The sequence below is a fragment of the Mixophyes fleayi genome, chromosome 1 (assembly GCF_038048845.1).
Source record: "Mixophyes fleayi isolate aMixFle1 chromosome 1, aMixFle1.hap1, whole genome shotgun sequence".
NCBI lineage: Eukaryota > Metazoa > Chordata > Amphibia > Anura > Limnodynastidae > Mixophyes > Mixophyes fleayi.
In genome coordinates this window covers 231,036,578-231,061,972 of record NC_134402.1, presented here as the reverse complement: position 1 = coordinate 231,061,972, position 25,395 = coordinate 231,036,578, and the positions used below count along the sequence as shown (strand labels likewise).

Here is a 25,395-nt window from a genome sequence, read left to right as displayed (position 1 = left end):
ATTTTTTAAATACCCCTTACCCCCTGCTGCAGCCATTTTCCTTAACCCCTGCTGCAGCCATTTTCCTTAACCCCTGCTGCAGCCATTTTCTTTAAACACCCCCCCCCCCCCCCCCCGCAGCCATTTTCCTTACCTCCCACCCTGCATCCATCTCCCCTGCAGCTATTTTTCTTACCTCCACATCAAAACTCCCCGTCACATATATCAGCCCCCCTCCTCTGCCCTCCTTAACATATATCAACCTCTCTCCCTCCCTATAGATTTTCATGGCAGCCCCCCTCCCACCCTATAGATATGCATGGCAGTGCCCCCCCTCTCCCTATAGATATGCATGGCAGTGCCCCCCCTCTCCCTCCCTATAGATATACATGGCAGTGCCCCCCCTCCCTCCTTATAGATATACATAGCAGTGCCCCCCCTCTCCCTCCCTATAGATATGCATGGCAGTGCCCCCCTCTCCCTCCCTATAGATATGCATTACAGTGCCCCCCCTCTTCCTCCCTATAGATATGCATGGCAGTGCCCCCCCTCTCCCTCCCTATAGATATACATGGCAGTGCCCCCCCTCTCCCTCCCTATAGATATTCATGGCAGTGCCCCCCCTCTCCATCCCTATAGATATGCATGGCAGTGCCCCCCCTCTCCATCCCTATAGATATGCATAGCAGTGCCCCCCCCCCTCTCCATCCCTATAGATATGCATGGCAGTGCCCCCCCCCCCCCTCCATCCCTATAGATATACATGGCAGTGCCCCCCATCTCCCTCCCTATAGATATGCATGGCAGTCCCCCCCCCTTCACTTACCTGTAGTTGTGCTGGCCAGCGTCACTCCTCGCTCCTCAGATCAGCAGACAGGAAGTGAAGACTTCCTGCTTCCTGTCTGCTGCACAGTAACAGGCAGTCTACCGATTTTTTTTTTTTTTTTTTTTTTTTTTTAAATATAGCGAATTTCACTTCAGCTGTCCAGCAAGTTTATGATCCTGCCTTCAAGCATGCATAACTCGCTCCTATGGTGGCTGTGGAGCAACTAGCTCCATAGGGGGTGCCATTTCACCATTGAAAATTGATTTTTGCTGATTACAAAGTCTGGGGTGCTAACACCCTTCAATGCTGCTTTCAGGGTCTGGATTTCAGGGGACACAAAGTGGGTTTTCTGTGAGAGCCATTTAAATCTAGCCAGTCTATGCCACAGCAGTGGAATACCTCAATTTTCAGGGTGGCAACCCTGGCCATGTAAGTTACCTGCAGGATCTTGTGATGAGAGTAATGTTCTGGGCATCGTGGTGATGGAAACCTGGAATGCAGATTTCTCAGCTGGGCCCTTTAACTAGTGAAGATGTAATCCCGTTTGAACGAAAGGATGGAGTGCTTTGCTCCAGGACAAGCTTTACTGGTAGATGCCATGTTTGGTACCCTGGGACTTTTTTACTAATTTTCCTGTTCCCTTCGGTAGCTAGGCTTCTTCTGGTGCTCTAATAAGTGTAAAGGTGATGGTGCTCAAGTTTCTGGTGGCACCAGACTGGCGGAGTAGGTCGTGGTTTCAGCTTGTTCTGTCGTCTGCCTTTAAAACCAGACCTGCTACTTCAAGTTCCTCTTTACACCAGGGTCATCTTGGATGGCTTTCAGGGCATGGATCTTGCTATCTCTGGATCTGCAAGACCTACATCTCCTGCTGCGAACGCAAGAGTCTTCTTACTTTTTTTTTTTTCAGTTGGCCCGGATCCTTCTCTTTATAGAGGAAGGTATGGGTTGGGGCTTGAGACTTAATTCCTTGAAGATCCGATGTCTGCCTTATCTGTTTTACTTTGCGAAAACTGGAATTTTCAACAGAAATGCAGATCTTTTTTTTGCACAAAGCTATGCTTGTGCAGCCTCCATACATTCTCCTGGGAGCATCTTGGGATCTTCACTGTGTGCTGACAGCCTTGCAGCTCTTTCCATTTTGAACTATTGGTTTCTGCAGCCCAAGAGTTCCTTACTATATGGCTTTCTCCCTCATAGCCATCTCCAGAATTAGGAGAGTTTCAGAGCTGGGGGCGCTCTGCCTTGTAAGTGTCAAGATCATTGCCAGGTGGATTACTTACTGGTAATTTGCCATGTTTACTTTGAGGACAGGTAAACCTGTCCTTAAACAAGTTTGTTCCACCAGTTTGTGTCCTTCTTGGGCAAGTTGGCAATGAGGCCCCAGCTTTTTATCTGTGTTGGATGGCGACCGTGTCTTTGGTACACATTCTCCTTAGTTTTACTGATGCAACATTTTGACATCCAAAAAAGCCAGCTGTAAAGAGACTGTGCTGTGCTTCACAAGCTATACCCCCAGCATATCCATTGTTCCCCATTGGACTCGCAAAAGAGGATTCAGTGCAAGTACAAAATGTCCTATTTTTGATGTAAGAATGTTTTTTGTTATGTTTCAATCTTTATTTAGTACACGTATACCAATTATGCTTTCTCACTTAGTGTTATTTTATTTTACTATGTGGCATGTATGCCTGAGTTAGTAACAAGCCTTGCTTTGATCGTGTGTTTCCCAATGGTATATTTAGGACCATGCAGAGTCTGAAAGCTTCTATATGACTGAGCTCTAATGAAATAATTATGAACACCTTGTATGATTAAAGCAGACTGTGGAAAGTGCAATTAAATGACATAGGTCACATTATTAAAACGAAAAGTTTTGAGCAGTAAAGTAGAATCTGTTTGCTGAACTGAATATTCCCATAAAAAATGTATTCAGGAAAAGTGCACACGAGGAATATCCTAGTATGAAATATATGCACATGGCAAACACTAAAATAAAATAATGCTCCCAATATAGTGTAAAAGCACCATTGGTGTAAGTGATGTGTACTACATATGTATTCAGTTTTCAAGTTCCTACACCAAAATCTAGATTTAGACGGTGCGGGGTCAATTTATGCATTTTTATACATACATTTTGATTCTTCCCTTGATATATTTTTAAGACAAACTTCACCACCTCTCCAAAATGTCTTCACATATCTCAGAATAAATGATAGTAGGGAAAGGTCCTAGTTGTGGGTGAATTACAAAAAAGTTTGAAGATACTATGCAAAGTTTTTAGTATTCCTAATATGTTCAGTAATTTTGGCTCTCGGCTTACTTGTTGTGCACCCTATATATTGTTGGCCACAGGGAAATACAGTAGGTAGATGACCCCTAATATGTTGCATGTAATCATGGATGTGCTCTTAGTGGTATTGGAGGCAACTGTTTCTGCAGCACTTGCAAATATTAGCAGAAGAAACATGTTCAGTTTTCCTAACCTTGTCCTTCTCTGTCTGTGTGTGGAAGAGAACTTGAAACATTCTTATTGTAGAAATACTTTTTTCGTTCTGGTAGGATGTGTCTTTAGGTGTCAGTTTACATAAAATAGGCCTATGCCTTCTAGAATTTTTTTGAGGAATTCCTAAACTGGCTAATGAGAAGAATGTTGTCAGTTTGAAAATTGATAACTTTCTTACAATATGTAGCCTTCCCACCAAAATAACATTCCTTTTATTGTTCAACCTAGTAAACCCTCTAGAATGCTCAAGAAAATTATTGTAAGTCATAGGCCTATTTTACTTAAGAACAAAATCAGAAAAAGATAGTTGAGGCACAGACCACATAATATAAAATATAAGGAGGTTGGGAGCCACAATTGCTGAACACATTAGAAATATTATTAATGCTAGACGTCTCCTGGTGGGGTGTTTTCAATTTTGGCTTTTCAGGTTAACATGATTCGATAATTAATGGTTTTCTTTGTTTGTCTTCTCAGTTCAACACTTTGCACCAGAATAAATCTCCCATTGAGAGTCTCCTCTACAAAGCATTAGAAATGTTCAGAGGAAATCTGAAGTCCATGTACTCTTCTCCAGTAAGTTTCTTCATAACCCTTTATACACTCAATGATGTTACCGTACTACCAAGAGGTTTTTATTTTCCACAGCAAAAAGTCAACACTCAGCAAAATGTTGCGAAATGAGCATTTTTGTTGAAGCCAGTTTACACAGAGGTCACTAAATTACTTGATCAATGCAAAAAATATGCAACTTGCATATTTATTTTCTGTGTTGCTGTGATGTAAGCATCTATTTCATTACATTTTTCTACTTAGCAAATTTAACATGGTGCTGAGCTAGTACCATCTTACATCTATTTGGTGAATTACTCAAAGAGTTAGAGCCATACTCCTCAATATGAAACCTCATTTGAATGTATGAAACTAAAGGATAATACGGTTTTTGAGAAGTATGGTGTGCTGCCTGTTTCTTTACAATTATGGTTTCCTGAATTTGATGACATTGTATTAGCACCCTATTACAAGCATTTGTGAGTACTTGAGCCAACTTAATTCGCCAAATCTTCAGAATGTATACAGCACAGCATTTTGCATGCAATAGAAATAGTAGCAAAGTAGCAATGTGTGCAAATTGTCTCTGTATGAAATAAAGCCTCATACCTAACTATTTTCCAGAAAGGGCACATTCATGCTGGTTACAAGGATCTAATGGACAATTTCCAGCTTCTTGTAAGTAATCTAACCAAGGATAAAAATGAGAAAGATGTGAAGCTTGTGCTTAACCTCTTCCAGTCTTTTCTGGATGAATTTACCCGGGGATACTCAAAAAGAGAGGAAACTGAAACGCAGAAGGTTAGTCCCTGTTTTCTTCATGACTGTAATACACAAATGATTGGAACATTTATGGCAGCTTGTATGGGTGGCTTGATTCATTGCACATTTCTGCACTCTCAATATTTTTTTCTTTTGTAAAACAATTTTTTATTAAGAGTGCTCAAATAGCATACAAAATCATGTCACTACATTAAGTGGGTAAAGCTTGGAAAAAAAATCAGTCAATTGTAAAGATACAAAATACAAGGTAGGCAGTATAAAGTAAATGCTAGACTTTAGTTGGACATGAGAGGCTTGACTTCAATAACACTACATTATAACCAGCCACAAGAAGCCACAGCGTAAATCATCTCCATGTTCCTGTTGATTAGTCATCTGGTACACGGGTTAAAGTGCAAAGTATGGGTAATTTAAGGTCAAGTTGTGTTTTAGGTGTGTCAAAGGGCTTGTCCAGCCTACTGCCTCTTCAGAAAGTTATTTTGTAGTTGTTCAAATGAAATGCGGCACCAATGAGAAAATTATTAATTGGTCTCTATGTCAAGCCTTACTAGTTGGCCTCATGGGGAGCAATAAAATATGTGGCTTGGCAGAGAGCAGATGATGCAGTATTTCCTCATGGTAAATTTCATGGCTGACAGCATACATGACATAGGTATGAATAACCAGATTATTTTACCAGTCATATAATCCTGTCATCTGCTATTTGGAATTTGACATGAGTAATTTCTGAAAAAAAGTTCACCTAGATGACCCATTTAGCAGAATGAGGGGTGATAAGAGGTAACCGTATGGGTAAGTACTACAGTACCTTGGAACAGAATGAAAGAAGGCATACTGGCAAGTGGCTTGATGCAATGTTGAATACAGTTGTTTTACTTTTTTAAACAATAATATTAGTCTTGGTTACTGCATGCTTTAATAAGGAGGGACGTTTAGCAGTGATGGGAGATAAGCCAGAAAGATTCTGATGTCTGGAAAAAAAAATCTATATCTACATTTATAGCTATAAATAGATATGTATAAGAAAAAGAACAATGAGAAGGAGTACTGATAAAATATTAGGTCTCCAGTGAAGGAAGTGGTTATGGAAATGAAGGTAGAGGTGGTTGTACAGTGTCATGTAAAATGTTTTATGTCTTATCTTTTAAGTAGTTTGCAAAGTCCTCTGAACTGATGCTGAATGTATAAGTGGAAGATAATAACCATGGAAGGATCTAATGTTGAATATTTCATTAAAGTGTTAAGAGTATGTGTATAATGGAGATGGCTGTATTTCTTGTCTCATTCTTATGATGTCCTATGTAATTTCACATTATTTATTACTGTTTATAGTTGAGATCTCTATAGTACACTGATGGGTAACTGACAGTCCTAGGACATCAAGCGGCCCTCCAAGCCTTCTCTGCAACCCCCAACTCCATCCTACCTTGTTGTCAGTTTTATTTGCTAGGGCTTGTAATACTGGCTTAATATGCTAGCTTATATGTTATTACAGATAGGTGTCTTTTCTCTTTCATCCAGTGGGGGGGACACTGCTTACCATGGGTTGTGGAGGGGAGCTTGGGGAGTTGGCACCTAACTAGTTAACTTTTAGTACTGCCGACAGACCCCTCCCCTCTACAATCCCCCTGCCTCTTCCTCTTCCTGTCAGTTTTTTTTAGGTGCCCATGGAGTTGGGCAGTGTTTTAGTACTGTAGGTAATTTTTAACTTTTATTTTATTCTTAACTTTTTTTACAGGTGGCAGAGCTGGAGTGTGTTCTAATATAGAGAACACACTCACAGCAGGGCAGTGCAGGCACTACCCTGTCAGATGAGAGCCAGCGGCTCTCACTGACACGGACAGGAGGAGATTGAAGAAATTGGTGCCTGAATTAGGAGTGACAAGCGGTCTCACGGACCACTGTCACTCCTGGAGCCTCCCCGATAACCGGCGCTGCCACTGCAGGCATAGAGCGCCGGTTATCGGATACTGCATTGACGGCGGCCATCTTGGATTCGGAGGAGAGGAGAAGGGGGCTATACCAGGATCCCCCCCTCATACATAGGAGGGGGCATCTGGTATTATCCGCTGCGGAGACCTCCCCTGGAGGTCTCCACTACTCTGCCACATAATACTGGCAGAGTTACTGAAGGGGGGCAGCTAACACATAGAGCTCCCCCTCCTTCCAGAGAGAGAGATGGTTTATCCCAGTCTTCTGGCGCCAAGGAGAAGCCCGAGAAGAGAGAACAGATCTGAGGGAGCAGGCACCAGGACACTGCTGCTGGACTTCTCCCCTGTTTGACCTATGGGCTAAGTATCTGATTTATTTAAACACATATTCTGTATTGCTGTGTACAAGTGGGCTAGTAGGAGTTATATTCTAGTTCTCCTACTTGCTTAAGTATTATTTTGTGTTTAAAAAATTTACAAGTACAACTTTTATATCTAGATTAGTTGATTACTTGTAGTTTACACTTTTCTCTCCACACATTTATATCTCTCTCTCTACTCAGCTAAATTTAACAATTTAAGTCTGTGTGTTTGGTGTGCCTTCCTTTATTAAGAAATGTCAGATAAGGGAAAGGGCCCTATTGCGAAATATTTTACATGTTCTAAATGTAATGTAAAATTACCCTGTGGGGAGGAGGACCCGTTGGCGCTCTGCTCTGTCTGCGAGGCAGGGGTCCCCCCTGCGCAGGCCCAGCATATTTCAGCCCCACTGATAGAGGAACCGGCCTGGGTGACCTCCCTGTCACAGTCGGTTTCCTCTTTAGTACAGATGGTTTTTCAATCTAATCAGTTGCTATCTACTGTGGCTACTTCGGTGGCTAAAAATACTAGTATTCATTTGGGCCTCCCTGTTACCACAGGTTCTATTGGAACGTCTATACCAGGACCTTCCTCTTCTCATACAGACCAAGCCCCTGTTCCCACAGAACCGGCATGGTCTGCAGCATTTATAAAGGGTTTGGATAAACTAAACCAGTTACTTGAATCCCCAAACATTCCGCCTGCTAAAAGAAGGAGGCCTAGATCTGATAATACCCTTATGGTCCTTTCAGACTCTGAGGAGTTTTCAGAGGAAGAGGGGGGAATTAATTCTGATCCTGACCAGGTTCAACATTTGGAACAGGAAGAAAGCTCTAAAAGCCAATTTATTAATGATTTGGTTTTAGCAGTGAGACAAGCGTTGGACCTCCCAGAACCGGAGGATACTACTCCTAGAGACAGAAGTCTATTTAAGAAGGCCAAAAGAAAGGCTATCCGTTTTCCCCCTTCCATAGAGCTTAAGGATATTGCAGAAGGAGCCTGGAAACAGCCTGAAAAGAGGTTCTCTGTTCCCAAAAGGTTCTCTTCCCTGTATCCATTGCAGGAGGAAGATGTGGTTCGCTGGGAGAGTATTCTAAAAGTGGATATTCCAATAGCCTGATTGGCCAAGCACACTTTACTTCCAGCTCCAGGTTCTGCATCTCTGCAGAATGTCAATGACCGCAGAGTGGAATCCCAGCTAAAATCTATATTTGCGGCTGCGGGTTCTTCCTTTAGGCCCACATTTGCTTCAGCTTGGGTGGCTAGAGCCATGGAAGCATGAGCAGACCATCTGGCAGAGGCCTTGCAGGACTCTGATTTACTTCCCCTGGCTTTGCATTTGAAGGAGGCATCGGGGTACCTTTATGAGGCGGCCCAGAACTCAGCGGCTGTATCCTCTTCTATTCAGGCTGCATCTATTTCAGCAAGAAATAACGTTATGGCTGAAATACTGGGAAGGAGATGCGGAATCAAAGAAGTCCATGGAAACCATTCCTTTTTCAGCAGCAGGTTTGTTCGGACCGGAATTGGATACCCTGATCTCACACGCAACGGGGGGCAAAAGCACTTCCTTGCCGGTATTTCCTAGCAGGAGCCAAAACCCTCGGGTCGGCTCCTTTCGTCAGCCCTTTCAGGGGACCTCCTTACCTAGTGGACAGTCCTTTAGAGGCAGACAGCCAAATTCTCGAGGCTCCTCTGCCAGGGGGAGATCCTCGTTTGCAGCTAGGCGCCAGGCCTCCAAGACCCAGGAGAAGCCTGCGTCCTGACGACCACTCTGTATCGGAGGGGGCACCAGTGGGGGGACGTCTGTCTTTGTTTCAGGAACAGTGGGCAGCGTCCTCCCAAGATCCTTGGATTCGGGGTATTATATCGGAGGGGTACAGGATAGACCTGCTGGGCCCGGTCCCACATCGTTTCTTCCTAACTCCGCTACCCCGAGATCCATCAAGAAGGCAGGCAATACAGGATTGTGTCGCCTCTCTTCTTTCTCAAAGAGTTATCTGCAGGGTCCCAGATTACCAGAAAGGACAGGGGTTTTATTCAAACCTGTTTCTGGTCAAGAAGCCGGACGGCTCCTTTCGTCCCATCCTAAACTTAAAGGGTCTCAATGTGCACTTAAGGGTGGACGAATTTTGGATGGAATCCCTAAGGTCGGTGATAAACGGCTTAGAGAAGGATCAGTTTATGGCGTCTATAGACATAAAAGACGCATACCTCCACATTCCCATTTGGATCCACCATCAGTCTCTCCTAAGATTCTCGGTGGGATCCTTCCACTATCAGTTCGGGCCCTCCCCTTCGGCCTCTCAACAGCACCGAGGGTTTTCACGAAGATCATGTCAGTTATGGCAGCATGTCTTCACCTTCAGGGAGTTCAGGTCGTGCCTTATTTGGACGACCTGCTCATCAAATCCTCCACAGAGAATTGCTTACGTCATCACTTATCCCTCACCTTGGCGGTTCTCGAGGCCCATGGGTGGCTAATAAATTTAAAGAAATCCCAGATGGTTTCGTGTCAACGCATGGTTTTCCTAGGGCTTATTATGGACACCAGCCAGCAAAGGGTGTTCCTACCTGTCGAGAAGATCAGTTTAATTCAGAGTATAACAACTCAGGTCTTGTCTTCTCCCAACCACTCAATGCACTTGTGCATGTGGCTGCTGGGAAAGATGGTGGCCTCCTTCGAGACCATCCCCTTTGGTCGAGCCCATTCTCGTTGTTTTCAGTGGGATCTATTGACGAAATGGTCAGGATCCCACCTACGTTTGGATCTCCAGAAGATCTCTCTATCTCCAAGGGTGAGAGAATCGGTTCAGTGGTGGCTGATTCAGGATCACATGACAGTGGGCAGGTCCTTCGCTCCATGGATCATAGCCACGACGGACGCCAGCCTGAAAGGTTGGGGGCCGGTAATTCTGCACCTCCGGCTCCAGGGACTTTGGTCGGTTCAGGAATCAGCCCTATCAATAAACGTGCTGGAGTTGAAGGCTATTCTTTTGGCCCTCCTGGGGGCCCAGTCCCTCCTTCAGGGCCACCCTGTCAGAGTTCAATCCGACAATGCAACGGCCGTGGCATATGTCAACAGGCAAGGAGGAACCAGGAGTGCAGCTGCAATGAATATAATGCAGCTCAAATTTTGGTTTGGGCAGAACAATTTGTTCCAGCAATATCGGCAGTTTTCATTCCAGGAATAAAGAATTGGGAGGCCGACTACCTAAACCGACACCAGATGATGCCGGGGGAGTGGTCACTCCATCCGGAAGTTTTCCAGTCTCTAGTTCAGAGGTGGGGTCTTCCGAACATAGATCTCATGGCCTCCAGACACAACAGAAAGGTTCACAGGTTTTGCGCAAGGGCAAGAGACCCCTTTAGTGGTGGCAGTGGACGTTATGACAATGTCATGGGTGTTCAGGTTGGGATACCTGTTTCCTCTGATTCCCATGCTTCCTCGCGTACTCAGACGAGTAAGGCAGGGCGGTCTGTCAGTAATTCTAATAGCTCCCTCATGGCCGCGCCGAATCTGGTACGCGGACATAATCTCTATGGCGGAAGGACAAGGTTTTCTTCTTCCGTCTCAAGACGACCTTCTTCTGCAAGGTCCCTTCCGTCACCAGAATTTACCTCAGCTCAGTTTAACGGCATGGCTGTTGAAGCCAGCCTCTGGAGGGCTAGAGGTTTTTCCTCCAGCGTAGTGAATACTATGATGCGAGCCAGAAAGCCAGTTTTAGCTCTCATCCATCACCGGATTTGGAGAGCCTACATCAGATGGTGCGAAAATAAGACATGTCACTCGTCCTCTTTTCGCCTCCCTCGCTTGTTGGCTTTCCTTCAGGATGGCCTGGAAGCAGGACTTCGGTTAGGTTCTTTAAAAGTTTAGGTTTCGGCTCTGTCAGTATTTTTTCACCTGAAATTAGCGGATTTACCAGATATTAGGACTTTCCTCCAGGGAGTCTTGTATATTCAACCTCCCTATGTTCTGCCCACAGCACCATGGGATCTCAACCTGGTGCTGGATATGCTTAAGGGGCCTCCTTTTGAGCCATTACTTGTGGCAGATTTGAAGTGGTTGACCTGGAAGGTCCTCTTCCTTTTGGCTATTGCATCTGCACATAGGGTTTCGGAATTAGGAGCTCTGTCTTGTCGGGAACCATATCTGGTTTTCCACGAGGACAGAGCAGTGTTAAGAACCCTCCCTTCCTTCGTTCCAAAAGTAGTTTTGGCTTTCTATCTGAACCAGGAAATTGTAGTTCCGGTCTTTTCATTTACTTCCCATTCGGATCAACAGTCTATGGAAAAGTTAGATGTGGTTAGGGCTCTCCGCATTTATGTCAAGAGAACTTCTCAGATTAGACGTACAGATTCTCTGTTTGTTCTTTATGATTCTAATAAAAGAGGCTGGTCAGCCTCAAAACAGTCCATTGCAAGAAGGATTACAGCAACCATTAAGCAAGCTTACATAAAGGCTAACCGTCCTGTGCCGGAGAGACTTACGGCCCATTCCACCAGATCGGTAGGGGCAGCGAGAAATGGGGCTTCTGCAGACCAGCTTTGCAGGGCAGCCACCTGGTCCTCTGTCCACACCTTTACAAAATTTTACCAGTTTAATGTATTTGCATCTGCGGATGCAAATTTTGCTCGTAATGCTTTACGAGCGGGATTTTCAGAGTAGTCCAACCCTTAGGGGGCTGCTTTAGAATGTCCCCATGGTAAGCAGTGTCCCCCAGACTGGATGAACGAGAAAAGAGGATTTATGTACTTACGTTAAATTCGTTTCTCTGATTCCGTCTGGGGGACACTGCGATCCCTCCCTTCTGCTTTTCTTCTGTGTGCTTTTGGTTGATTGGCCTTTTCTCCTTGGGGCTTTTTAATTAACTGACAGAAAGAGGAAGAGGCAGGGGGATTGTAGAGGGGAGGGGTCTGTCGGCAGTACTAAAAGTTAACTAGTTAGGTGCCAACTCCCCAAGCTCCCCTCCACAACCCATGGTAAGCAGTGTCCCCCAGACGGAATCAGAGAAACGGATTTAACGTAAGTACATAAATCCTCTTTTTTTTTTAATTATTATTAAATATATTGCTTTAACTTATTACTGAGATTAAGGGTAATGTGCAGCATTTTTTAAGGTTAAAGGGCTGAACATATTGCCCCTGAAGTATGCCTATCACTGTTTTGCTAGATTTGAGAGACCGTAATTGCTGCAAGTTTTTTTTTTTTTCTTCACTTACATGTCTTCTTGCAAGAAATGCATGGGTAATGTGGTGTTCATAAATGTAATGGTGCAACAAGTGTCTCTGAAAATGAAAAAGGAAATGTAATTTATTATGATTGAATCTAATAGATGATTTATGCTATGTTTTTAGCCACGTAAATCTCAGAAAAAGAAGAGAAAACAAGACCAAAATGTGAGCATGTATTTCAGTTTGTCTATTTACCAACCATAACACCAATGTAGTAAAATGGCTACTAAATTCAAACCACTTATTTTATTTCCACACTTCATCTCTTCTATCACTTCTACATGGCTGATTGCCTGCCCAGTCATTGTAAGGGAGCATGGTTTGGTTAGTTTTTATTCCATATGACTGTATAGCACTTTTGATTAGCTATTCCTCACAACACATGATGGATTACACATTCATTTATGTTGTTTTGAAGTATTCTTCATTTGTCACCACCAGTTCCGTTCTCCTTGCGGTCTTTACCAACAAGTACCCACTGCTTTTGTTTGATGCTATGGTATGTTTTTAGTAAGAACAGCCTCTTTGGCCAGTATTTATATTAATGTAATATCTCTTTGATCTTTGTCTGTAGTTGGAATCCCATGGACATGTGTTTGTGAGCTACCAAGTGAACATTGGTCAGTCCTGTGAACATTGCTCCTCCAGCATATGGCCCATGGAGAAAGCTTTTCTTTGCAGTGGTATGTACAAACTAGAAATTAGTTCTGTTGTCTATTCAATTGATAGCAAAATACAGGCTTCTGCAAGGTATATTGTCAACCTGTGTCCTAGGCAAGAAAAGAATATTCACAGTTTTTCTTTTTCACATACAATTTTCCTTAAACTGGTGCTGCATGAAAAGAGGATTTTTATACTTATGATAAATCCGTTTCTCTGATTCCGTCTGGAGGACACTGCTACGATGGGTTGTCTGGGGAGGCATGAACCCTATGGTAAGAATACCCACTGAGATAAGGTCCAAAGAGACAGCCAGCTCCTGAAGGACAAGAATCAGAACCTCTAGATTCAATTTGAACCATAAAAAGGTTCATAGGCTGAGTGAAGGGACTGAATAAAGAAAAGAACAGACTCCACGGGCACTCTAAAGAAAGATGCAGCCTAATTGTTTTACCCTTTTATTTGGTTTTGAGTTAAGGAACTGTGCGCAAGAGCCCTTACATCGCATTCAAATGGAGCATATGTTATAGCCACAAGGGGCCTCTGGCCTTATACCCTACACCAAGGTCCTTGGTTAAGGAACTCCACTAAAACGTGGCAACAGCACTTCAGCTGAACTCGAGGTTTTAATGAAGGTTTAGGAATTTAGACATTAGGAATGAATACCTAATGTCTTAGGCCACCCCCTGGTGCAGGAAAATGAATCTTGAAGTTTTGTGCAGGACCCTTAGGGAGAAGTCCGCCCCTCTTGCACATTCCCAGGTCTCTGCAATAAACAGAACAAGTTCAAGAGGGAAAGCTGGACCATCAGGAACTGAGCCGGAGTCTCGCGTGCAGTCGTCTGCAGAAAGCGAGGCACTGGAAAAAAGGTAGTTATGAGATAGACTAATGCTCACACAAACCACAGTTTGTCTGTCCACTATTCTGGATGAGAATCCCCTGAACCGTCAAAAGCCGACCATAGTGGTCCTGAAGGGGGACCGCCGAGATTGTTCCAGGCTGGAAGGGGGGTCCCATGAGGGATGAAGTCCGCGCAAAGCAGACGACCCCTTCCTCCCCGGACCCAGCAAGAAGAATACTGCAGCTGTACCCAAAGTGCCCAATTTGAAGTCGGCAGATTTCTAAGAAGGGCCTCCTTCATAATCCTCCCGGAGACTCAGGGACCTTGCACAGTGGGAGGAACAGGTGTCCCATTTTGAACTTCCACTGCATGGTCACAACGGCTACCTCAACATTAGGAGCCTTGGTCATGAATAGAATCTGGGTCCTGATGACCTCGCCAAGACGCCCTGAGATGTATATAAAGTAATCCACTGCCAGCATAGCATCTGAAACTCTGTATGCAGAGATTCCTTTCTCGGCGGGACTGCTGCAACAGAAGTCTACCCAATGAACCAAGGCTGTAATTGAATGTCTTCTGGCATTCCTGGCCCTCCCATTCAGTTGACATATGTCACGACTATGCCATTGTCAGACTAAAGGAGGACTGGAACCCTTAAAGAAGTGACCGAGCCCCCTGCTGGAACAGTAAAATGACCATATGGTCAACTTATATCTGTAGAACACTCTCCACAAGCAGGTACCTGAAGTTGTATACTGATCCCCTCTGAAGCGAAAGACCACTGCTCCCCAGCCCCATAGGCTGGCCTCAGTGTCGCCATGTTCCACATGCACAGGGCCAAGGCCTTGTCTGTCGCAAGTTGGTTCCGTCTCGGGCACCCATTGTGATATGATTGTTGAAACTGTAGGCTTTCGCCTACCGTTACAGATCATTAAGGCTTTTGAATCTTGGCCAGACCAGCGGGCAGCGCAGTTACAAGTAACTGCTTCCTATGGCATGCCATTGTCTGAGGTTCAAGTTTACAGGTATGTGGAAACGCGGTATGCAGCCTCAGTTCATTACCTGTCCTTAGACGGTTGCAGGACCATCTGACTGAGGTCCTCCTGTGCCGACACTGAGTTTGTAGAAATTCCCCAAACCTTCCCCCTATTCAGGTTGAGTCTCATTAGCACCAGAGGCTGACATTATATGTTAGCCCACGGGAGATGAGTGCCCTCCTCCCGTGGTATTTTTCAAAACAAACTCTGGCTCCGAGATTGACTTTTCCTCCGGCCCCTCTGGGGCGGTGAGTCTGACAAGGGTCAGTAGTCTAGAGGCAGACCCATTTTGGCCAGGGCCATTCCTGGGAGAAATTATCTTTTTCGCATAAGAGGCACCCAGAGTCCTAGCTTCCAGAGGCTGTCAAGAGACTTGGGCCGGATCCTGCTTAGTGCAGTACCACACTATTACGCGGGATCCCACAAACAGCAAGGCTTATTTTTGCCGGGATCCCATGGTACATGGCAGAGGAGTTCTTCTACATACTCCTTCGGCTTCCCTAGCCAGTCCAATACTTGCCCTTTGAGCCCTCATTCTGTATCTCTCTTCTTGGCCTTTGGGTTAAGATCTACTGTGGTCTCCATTCTTTTCAGTTGATATCTCATATGCCCTTTTTTTGGGATCAGTCTCGGAACGGGTCTTGTACAACAGGGAGATGGAAGAAGAGTTTCCTCTGTTCACTCCAGGCACTGAGCTGGTATGGTAGTACTCCCAGGACTGGTACGCCATTCTATTTCTAGCACATCCCAGCTGCTGTGTTGCAGGCTCCCTCTGGTGGTATATACAAATAAGTCCCAGAATACAGGCTCCCATGCTATATGTACAACTTTGCAAGCTTGGTTAAAGAATAACTCCCAGTTTACAGACTCCATATTGTATATACAGATTTTCTGGCTTGGTTAGAGAATATGTTCCAATCTACAGATTCTCGTACTGTGTATATATAAATTTTTACAGGCTTAGTTATAAAATATGTTCCAGACTACAGACTCCAACGCTGTATATACAATATCAAATCACTGGAGGCACAAAGATGTATTGTTAGTTATTGTTAGATAGTGTCACAAACAGCAGAAGTTACTCACCGTGGCCAGCGCACATCAGTAGCGGGGTTACAGGCAACGAGCAGGGTATATCTCTCCTCAGAATGTCAGACGAGTCTATAGTTTCAGGTGTTGCTCCTCATCAACCACCACCTTCACCATAGTAGAGGGCAGTTTGTGCCAGTAGTCCTTACAATGTTCATAGGAGCTGCGCCTACCTCCTTGTCAGAATCTCCCACTGGAAACAGTTGCAGGCCAGCAGGGAGGGGGAAGACTATCACAGCACGGGCGGGGAGCGCTCAGTGTTCACTTGTGCAGGCCCGATTCAGACAGCGCTGCTCTGCTCACCGCTAAGATGCCACGGCTTGTGATGAAGGTGGGGGAGGGGTGGTTACTCGTGCTGTTTCAACTTGCAGCTGCGTGGGCAATCTGTAAACCCCCAGTGGCTCCTTCGACAGACAGAAAGGGAGAGGGTCCCCCACCACCAGACACCTCTCACCGGCACCTGCGCTCCTCACAAGCCTGATCCTCGATGTTACACCACAGTAGACTCCGGCCCAGCAGGACGGATGGTTCCAGCTCTGCCGTCAGAGACCTATCCACAGCCAAAGCAGTCAGTTCAATGCAGGGTATCATCCACAGTCCACTAGGGTCAGGTAAAATTACAGGTGGGCACTGCAAACCAGGGATATAAGGATATTTGTTAGAATATTGCGGGAGAGCTCAGGAGAACACGTCCTACTCTATAGCTATCTAGGCCACTCCCCTGCTTCTATATGTTTAAGTGCGCCACAGCCATTACACATATGTCTCTTTGCTAAGAAAGATTGCAAGAAAAGTGTGTACTCAAGTTCCTCCCACCATGCTCTGAAGAACAGGGGACTTGGTACAATCCATCCAAATGGCGAGCGCCATTTTCTGAGTTTCAGCGCTCTATACCCATAATGGCAGCACCAGTACTGTTAACTGCAGTGACCTGATGGTCTCTATGCAAGGAAGGGGCTCCGGTGAGACAGCGGTCCCTGAGACCGCTGGCAGTACCTGTCATGAAGCGCTGGCAGGGAGAACTGTCCTGCTCTCACTGAACTGTCTGCAGCAGCTGTTTTCTGCATAGGAGTCACCTGTACGTTCTGCATAGTATATCAGCCAGTGTATGTGCTGCAATGCAGCATAGAAACAGTCTGTAAAATAAATGAAAATAAAATCAGCAAGATGTAGCTACAGAGCATCCACAGTAACTAACTCCCTGGATACTCAACAAACACTGAGGATACAGGGGATAGGCAAGAGGGAGGCGGACAGTAGACAAGATTTGGAGAAAGCCCAGAAAGGCATGAATTGTTTTGTGTGGAGGCCTCCGCTCAAATTTTGCAACTGGGTCAATAAGTATTTAGGTCAGGACAGAAATACTTATTTAGTTGTATGCAAAAATAATACACATAAATCCAAGGGAAAAGAATAATTTTATATATTTTTTTCAATTACATTTCTGTCAAGAATAATTTACAGCTAACTCACACTGTGCCCCCTTCATCCACACACTCTGTGCCCCCTCTGCATCCACACACTCTGTGCCCCCTCTGCATCCACACACTCTGTGCCCCCAATGCATCTTCCAAAATCCTGCTGCGCCTGGGACCCAGCATCCTCTCTCCTCACTGAATGCCGGGCATGACGTCATCACTCCCGACATTCAGTGACAAGCAGCAGGAGAGAGGATGCTGAGTCCTGGGCGCCACCGGATTGGTAAGTTGTTTTTCCACTTTCTGTCCACGGCACCCCTGTGACAGTGCTGCGGCACCCCTGGGAGCCACAGTACACAGTTTGGGAACCTAGGCTATAGAGAATACAGTGTTTACTTTCTAGTAGTAGTAAATAGCGACCCATGGAGACTCCTGATTTTCTCTGGGAACCACAAGTAAGCCTACGCATCCTTGCCCACTTTTCCTCGTTGGCTTCAGGGAGATCCCGGGGAAGGTGGGGGGGGGGGGGGCTTGATGAATCGCATCATTTTGGCACCGCCCCCTAAACGATTGTCACAATTCTGGCTAATTACATTAGGGGCTAATTTGACACGATATTTGCGTCATTAAGCTCCACCACTGCCACTTATCTATTGCAGAGGGCGAGAGCTGGGAGGTTGCCCTGCTCTCCTGGAAGGTCTCCCAGAAATGCGGGAGTCTCCCGGACATACCGGGAGAGTAGGCAACTATGAGTTAAAGAAAAGCAGCTAATGAATCTCTAGAGACTGAAGTGTCTTCTACATTTCTGTCTCCATTACTGAAGTCACGTTGTCTTACCTTGTCAGTCTTTGATTAAATCTTGGTCTCCATGAAAATGGCCACCTCCATAGGCATCAATATATGGACATAGGACACAATTTCTGAACTGTGTCATCATGCCACAGATGACGAAGCCAACCACGTCTTTTCAGGGAGTGAGGGAGATCACCCCTATTTCAGGGAGTCTCCCTGACATTCAGGGAGAGTTGGCAAGTATGAGCCTACGTACATAAAAAAAAAAAAACAATAGCACCGAACCATACAATCCACTGTCTTCCTCAGCTTTGAAGACAGGGAAAAGGCAACGAAGGAAAGAAGAAAAACACTATATACCTTTCAGGAGTGTTAACTTTTTCCTGTCTCTACTCAGCTCACTAGGATTAACCTATTTGTTAGGTCTGCCGTGGATTCTGTGGAGGAAAAGTACTTTTATCAAAATTGTCTTATTTGTGAGTAGCCCCCAATACATACGTCTACTTCAATGGTTTATTAGAACTCTATTATATGTTAATTTATATATAACCTAGATAACTTAAGCTACTAAGTAATATTAATTGCAGCACTTAATTTGCTGATAAAATAATGATTACCTTTTTTTTTTTAATGAACCTTATTTTTATACTCCGTAGTGATGTCTTACATACAAGTTTGCAGAAGCTCTGGCATATGCTATTTTTTTAATTCTCTTAGAAATGATTTGGAAAACATTGATTTGCTAAAATATGAAACTTACATCATAATAAAATAGTTTTTTTGAGTTATCAGAGTTTTCACCATTCAAAGGGCCTAATTCTGGATTTTCTGTCCCTGAATAGCCTGCAAGATGATCTGCCACAAGAAATGTCTAAGTAAGATTCAGAACCCATGTACACCAGCTGGGGTGAGACGTGTAAGTGCAATATAATAAGCAAATCCAGGTAGAATAATACAGAACACCAAAAAAGTAAAATACACATTGTTTCTTCCAATGCAAAGTGATGTTTTTAACGTGTGTGTGTGTGTATATATGTGTGTGTATATATATATATGTGTGTGTGTGTATATATGTATGTATATATATATATATATATATATGTATGTATATATGTATGTATATATATATGTGTATATATGTATGTATATATATATGTGTATATATGTATGTATATATATATATGTATATATGTATGTATATATATATATATATATATATATAATATATTACATGTTTCTTGTTCATACAGTGTTTTTATGCTTATTTAGGGCCGCTTAATATATCGGACCACTATTTGTGATTGAAAAAGTATCTTTACTTTGTATAAAGATGCCTAAAGCATACAATATGTTACATTCACGTATTCTGAGTCGCAGTGCAGCTGTAAACGCAATACACCATGTAACATAATCAGATATACTTTTTAGTACAATACAAGACATAAGGTACAATATATGACATCCTACACTATATATCAAGTACTGCAGTAACCATGCATCACTTAAACAACACCAGCGTTTCAAATAAGCAGTGGTTGTGAGGAGAAGGTAGGTATGGGTTGGAGGGGGAATCACATACCCAAAGCTTTATTGAAAAACAGACACATGGGGAAGAAGGAGACAACATCAGTCCTTTTCCTCAGGACTGTCAATGGTGTTAGCCTTTTACAGTCCTGGAGAGTCTGTGCTGTTTCTGTGCTTAGCCAGCCAGCCTAGTCTGGTACTAGCAAAACCAGGGTGGGGGGGTGCAAACCTACCCCCATTTCCCCTGCTGGGTCCTGCAGTGCATCAAGGAAACATGTAAATAAAACAGATATCGGTGTTAAAGTGACTTTAATTGAAATGAAAATACCCCTAATCAACGCTCAGTTACCCTCTTTATTGCTCTCACCTTGTGTTGACATAGTGAACATGTTGACATTCTGAATGTCTGTCTACCTTTTAACTGTGTTGACATTCCAACTAAATCCCAATTGTCCATGTATACTTAGTTTTGTAGAATGTAGGCATCTGGTGTTCTAACTGTAATCAAATATTTTAAATACATCCACCAGGAATTTCCACAGCCATGAGTTTTCAAAAGACTAATACTAGTTAAATATATATATATATATATATATATATATATATATATATATATATATATATATATATATATATATATATATATATATATATATCTATATCTATCTCTTCAGTAATGATAATCTAACTGTGGTTTAACATGCTACCCCATTTACTTTTTTTGTTTTACTGTATACTCTTCATGTGTTATTTCATTTGAAATTTCTTCTGCATATTTTTATTCAATGTAAACAGAACAAGGGCAGCCAACACTTTGGTGTGCATGTGGCAGACTTAACCAATGAGACAACATCTGTTCCAGTTGTTATGGAAATGCTTCTGGAGTACCTGGAGATGCACGGTCTGTACACAGAGGGCATCTACCGCAAGTCTGGTGCAGCAAATTGCATGCGAGAGCTTAAAATGTCCCTGGAGAAAGGTGCGTTAGAATTGAATAGAAGGGATTGTCACTATTATCTGTGTAATTTATAGTTATACGTGTGGTTCTTTTTGTGTTCGAAAACTCAAAATAAGTTGTTCTTGAACGAGTTATAATTGAGAGTTAGGAGATTGCAGACTTAAAAGAGGTTTGCAGCTTGACTACTAAAGAGGAGATATTTATACTTGCCGTTAAATCTTTTACTCCAATCATGTTAGGGGTAAACACTAATGGTAGGTTATGTCTGCTAAAAAAAACAATGAACAATAACTCCTCCCTATAATATTCCTATTTCTTTCTGACTTCCTTTGTTGTCTTCTTACTGGGCCAATTGTGAACAGAGTAAAAAAGACATGTGCCCTAGGTGGATTGATCTGTGCCCACTCCAGCCTTGGTGAAAGTTATTTAATTGTAATTATAAAAGTACTGTTTTTTTCTCTTATTACCAGTAGGAACGTGGGGAGGGGTACATACAATAGAATGCCCAAAAGCCACCCTCTGTAGGAGACGGCAAAGTCCATTTTGTAAAATTTTAAGTAAGTTTGTTCTACAAAGCATGGTTCACAGACGCCCTAAGAAGGACCAGCCAACCTGTTTGAGTGTTCCATAAGTCCAGACTGGACTGATACGTCCAGTACTTCCAAATTGCCATCCTGTCATGTGTGAGATTGACTGAGGAGGCACTGCATCCATCCATATGTCCCTGAGTCCTTGACTGGTAGATCCACAGACCATACACCACATCTAACGAGTAAAACACTGCCTACTTGGAATTGGTAATGAGAGAGGACTAGTTTCTGGTTGATTTGAAATCCAAAATAACATTAGGTTGTATAAAAGACCACCTTGTTTTATTGGAAAATCAGGCAAGAAAACTTATGGGAAAGAGTCATCAGCTCAGTGCCCTACCTAGCCAAAACATCTAAGTAGAGAAAAAAATAGAACGGGCCTCAGAGAAGAAATAGATTTGCTTCCCAGTTACCCATCCTCAGAATGTACATATCGCTGATATGGACACAAGAAAGCATTCCACAAAGTACAGCACTATTGTCTCTCATGGCCTGGAGGTTGAGAGCTCCCCGTTAATTGTTCACATAAGCAGTAACTGTGGCACGCTCTGTCTGTACCCTTACTTCTTGGTCCTTGTGTAGTAAATCATAAATCCCAGGTGTATGACCCTGTTTTCCAAAATATCAATTGGTAAAATGGTTTCCTAAGGAGACTACATATTCTGGGTGTGCTGGTAAAGGCAATCTCTAGCTTCCATAGTGAATACCTGCCACACCAGAATGTGTCTCCCTACCATTAGATGGTAGATATACCTCCACCCTGGGAGATTAGCGAGAGGGGACTGTGGAGATACCTGAGAGACCTTTTCAATGATGGGAGAAGTGAATTGAGTGCATGTGGAATTGCAATTAAGATTCTGCTTCCAAGGTCTAGTCTCCACCACACTTATATAGGCTTGATCATAAATTGAGGAGATACCCCCTGTAGATAGCCAATTTTTTTGTGACAGAAAACACTCTGTCCGAAGGACTATGTTGAAGGGGTCAACAACAATTTGCCTGTTTAGGATTCAACCGTGCATCGCCAAGATCCGGATAGTATGCTGGAAATGGTGAACCACCAACTCCCTGGTTCCGGACCTTCCCCATGATATTGTCTAGTTAACAGTCATAAACCCATGTACTCATAGAGCTTGTCACATTGAAAAGGACCTGACAACTAACCAAAATGGATCTCCAGAAAATGGAACTGTGCTTCCTGGAATGCAAGGCAGAGAAATAGCTAGTGGACCGTCTCATAAATAAGATATGAAGGTAGGGGTTCTTAATATCCAGGGATGTCAGAAATTCACCTACCTTCATTGTCTGAATCAAACCAAACAACTACATCTCCCTCCATTCTGATTTGGCACCATTAAGAGTTTGGTGTAGAAAAAAAAAAAAAAAAGAACTGACTCCACCGGTGCAGACAATCGCAGCATCCAGCAGCATTTGGTTGGTCAAGTGAAAAGTATTTCTTTGTTCAGGGGATCTGGGAGATGAAAAAAAAACGTTTAGAGAGTGCTCCGAAAAGGGTATGCGATATCCCAGATTGACGTTGTTGTGCAAAGACCAGGACCTTTTTTGGAAGTCTTGACTATTGTCAAAGATTTAAGAGCTAGAGGGCTCAACTGAATTGGCCAAAGATCTTGCCATTTGCCTAGTAGAATCAAGTACCCCATCCTTGGTGTAGGAGGATGCGTCAAATTAGATTTCGATTTTAGAGGCTAACTGCATCATGCCATTTGGAATCACTCGAGAAGTTGGTTCACCAAAGTAATTGTGGCTTTAGCCACCCAAGCACCTGCACAGCTCCAAACCAGAGGAGTAAAATACGCTCTTTTAAAGGACCCAAGTCAATCCTCACAGAAATGTTGACAAAGTTTAACAGCATTTCCCGCACATCTGATTGGTTTGCTGGTCCATCCATTTTGACAGGTAGTCCTGAGAGACTTTCATTAATTAAACACAGATACTGGTACAACTGTATATTCCATTACACTGTGATTTTTGACCTCTGTATATTGCATAGTCTAAGAAATTGTTTACATTTTCTTTGTGTAAAGAAAGTCACATCACCATGTTCTAAGTAATTCTGTGTAGGTTTCTATCTTGCCTGTAAAAGTACACTTCTCTTTTTAGAAAAAGCAGATTGTTCCCAAATAGTGTTACATTGTGCTTTTGTAAACACAGCAGTTTTACACTTGTCAGCTGCCCATTGTTTCCACTGACTGTTATAATCTGAAGTAAACACAGCGGGGCATATTCAATTAGCTTTTGGATTCGCGGTAACGCGCCGGAACGGCCGCGAAACGTAATACACGGTACCGCAATAACGTGGATTTTCGTTCGCAGCCCATAGGGTTGCGTACGAAAATCCGCGTTAATGCGGTACCGTAATACCCGCAAGAACGCGCACTTTTCGCGGTAACGCGCGTTACCGCAAATCCAAAAGCTAATTGCATATGCCCCAGTGAGTTTATTCTGATTGTTCAACAGATTTTAAGTAGTTGTTTGCTCCAGGGAAACAGACAGTAAAAGTGTGGGTGCAGGGGTAAATCAGTAAACAGGGCTGCAGATATGAAAAAAAACAATAGTTAGTGGTGTTAAACACACAGTAATATTTTTCTTCTTTGTTTTGGTCACCATGTGTTCTTTCATTCTTTTTGTTGATATTTGTAACTACTCCACTTTTATTTTAATTTGGAAATAGACCCCAGCTCTGTGAAACTGGACAAGTATGCAATTCATGCCATAACTGGGATATTAAAACAATGGTTACGTGAACTTCCTGAGCCTCTAATGACATTTGCACAATACAGCGAGTTCCTAAAAACTGTGGGTAAGTGGGTGAAATATGTGATTTTAGTTACTATTTAAGGAAAATAGTTAGAAAAATAAGATTTTTAAAATCGGATTTGTTGTATCATCGTACATCAAGTAAGTAGGCCCATGCACAATACTATAGTTTTTAAAATCTTGCATCTAGCACCTTTATCAAGAAAGCACAACAGAAATTAATGATTTACCCATTTCTTTTGTTTAAAAATAAAAAATAAAAATCTGGAATTACATATTTATGCAAAAGGGAAATGCAGAACATGCCTGTTTAACTATTGTTTTGTTTTCTTCAGAGCTCCCTGGGAAGCAAGAACAGCTTTGCGCAATTTACAGAGTTCTTGGACAACTCCCACAGGCTAACTACAACAGCTTGGAAAGACTGATCTTCCACCTTGTCAAGTTAGTAGAATATGGTGTAAACAGTGCTACATGAGCTTCTTTTATTCAGATATCTGCATTCCCAGTTGATTGTGGGCTTTTCTGTACTGCAGCAATGTTCTTTTGATCTTAAATAATATGAATTGTGGATTGGGCTTCTTTATTTGCAGATTTTAAAATATAATTGTGTGCCCAATGTCTCCAATTTGATAAGCTATTACAATTCATTGGGGGGAATTCAATTTGGCCCGAACCCCCCATTTTAGCTTGCGGTATGCGTGCCTGCACAGAATTCTGGGAATTACAGTAAGTTAAACATATGATTTTTGCTTGTACCTCCTGAGTTCAAATCAGTGTTCTGCTACTGTAACATCCCACCGTAGTCTCACTGCACTGGGCTCAGATGGGACAAAATACATAAAATGTGTCAATATGTAAAAGATTAACTCTTAAAATGAAACCATGGGACCTGAAAATCCAATGGGTGGTTGCTAAATAGCGATTATGCAATTAATCATAGATCAAGCTATAGCTGCATCAGCTGCTCTTTAAAAGGCAATGCTACAGTTTGTTTTGGAAATAATTCATTTGGGAGTTGAAAGTCAATATGTTAGCATCTTACTGTTAGAGTTGCTGAAACCCTTCGTATGTCTGCAATGAGTTATAAAACACCGGTTGGTCCAATAAGTCCCCGGTTTTGCATGCATATTAGGGGATATTTTGCAGAGATGGAGCAGCTGGTTCTGGAGTCCAGCACTGATCTACTCAGCAAGCTCCTGGAGACATCTGATTGGAAAGTATTAAACTCTTTTCTTCTGCCTGAAACATGCTGGGATCTACTGTCCTCAGATTCCTCCATACAAAGACCGCAGAAAACATGTTAAAGGTACATAACGAGAATGCTTTGTAAGATGCTCCCCAATCAAATGCTGTCAGATTATGGTTATAGACACTCGACACCACAAACAGCTGCTCCATCTCTGCGATAATCCCCCATTCTATTTGAAAAACCAGTGACTTACTTTGCAGACTGCTGTTTATGAACTCCTAGTAGACATTTAAATGGTTTCTTCAGAAAAAACACAACTTTTTTTGCTGACCAAGATATGAACCTATCGA

At 43.0% G+C, this 25,395-nt stretch overlaps 1 protein-coding gene and 1 non-coding gene across 8 annotated transcripts in view; both read left to right on the top strand.

Annotated features, from left to right (window-relative positions):
* Nucleotides 1–25,395, top strand: part of MYO9B (myosin IXB) — a 159,758-nt gene that overhangs the window by 117,228 nt on the left and 17,135 nt on the right. For all 7 annotated transcript variants that reach the window (XM_075207031.1, XM_075207050.1, XM_075207020.1 and 4 more), the window contains 8 exons: nucleotides 3,786–3,884; nucleotides 4,485–4,661; nucleotides 12,293–12,334; nucleotides 12,744–12,852; nucleotides 18,849–18,922; nucleotides 20,326–20,509; nucleotides 23,771–23,899; nucleotides 24,192–24,297. In XM_075207031.1, coding sequence (XP_075063132.1) covers nucleotides 3,786–3,884; nucleotides 4,485–4,661; nucleotides 12,293–12,334; nucleotides 12,744–12,852; nucleotides 18,849–18,922; nucleotides 20,326–20,509; nucleotides 23,771–23,899; nucleotides 24,192–24,297 — 920 coding nt within the window. The remainder of the gene's footprint in view (nucleotides 1–3,785; nucleotides 3,885–4,484; nucleotides 4,662–12,292; nucleotides 12,335–12,743; nucleotides 12,853–18,848; nucleotides 18,923–20,325; nucleotides 20,510–23,770; nucleotides 23,900–24,191; nucleotides 24,298–25,395) is intronic.
* Nucleotides 15,250–15,439, top strand: LOC142137190 (U2 spliceosomal RNA). Its single transcript, XR_012687842.1, has one exon. It is a non-coding gene; the product is annotated as a U2 spliceosomal RNA (small nuclear RNA).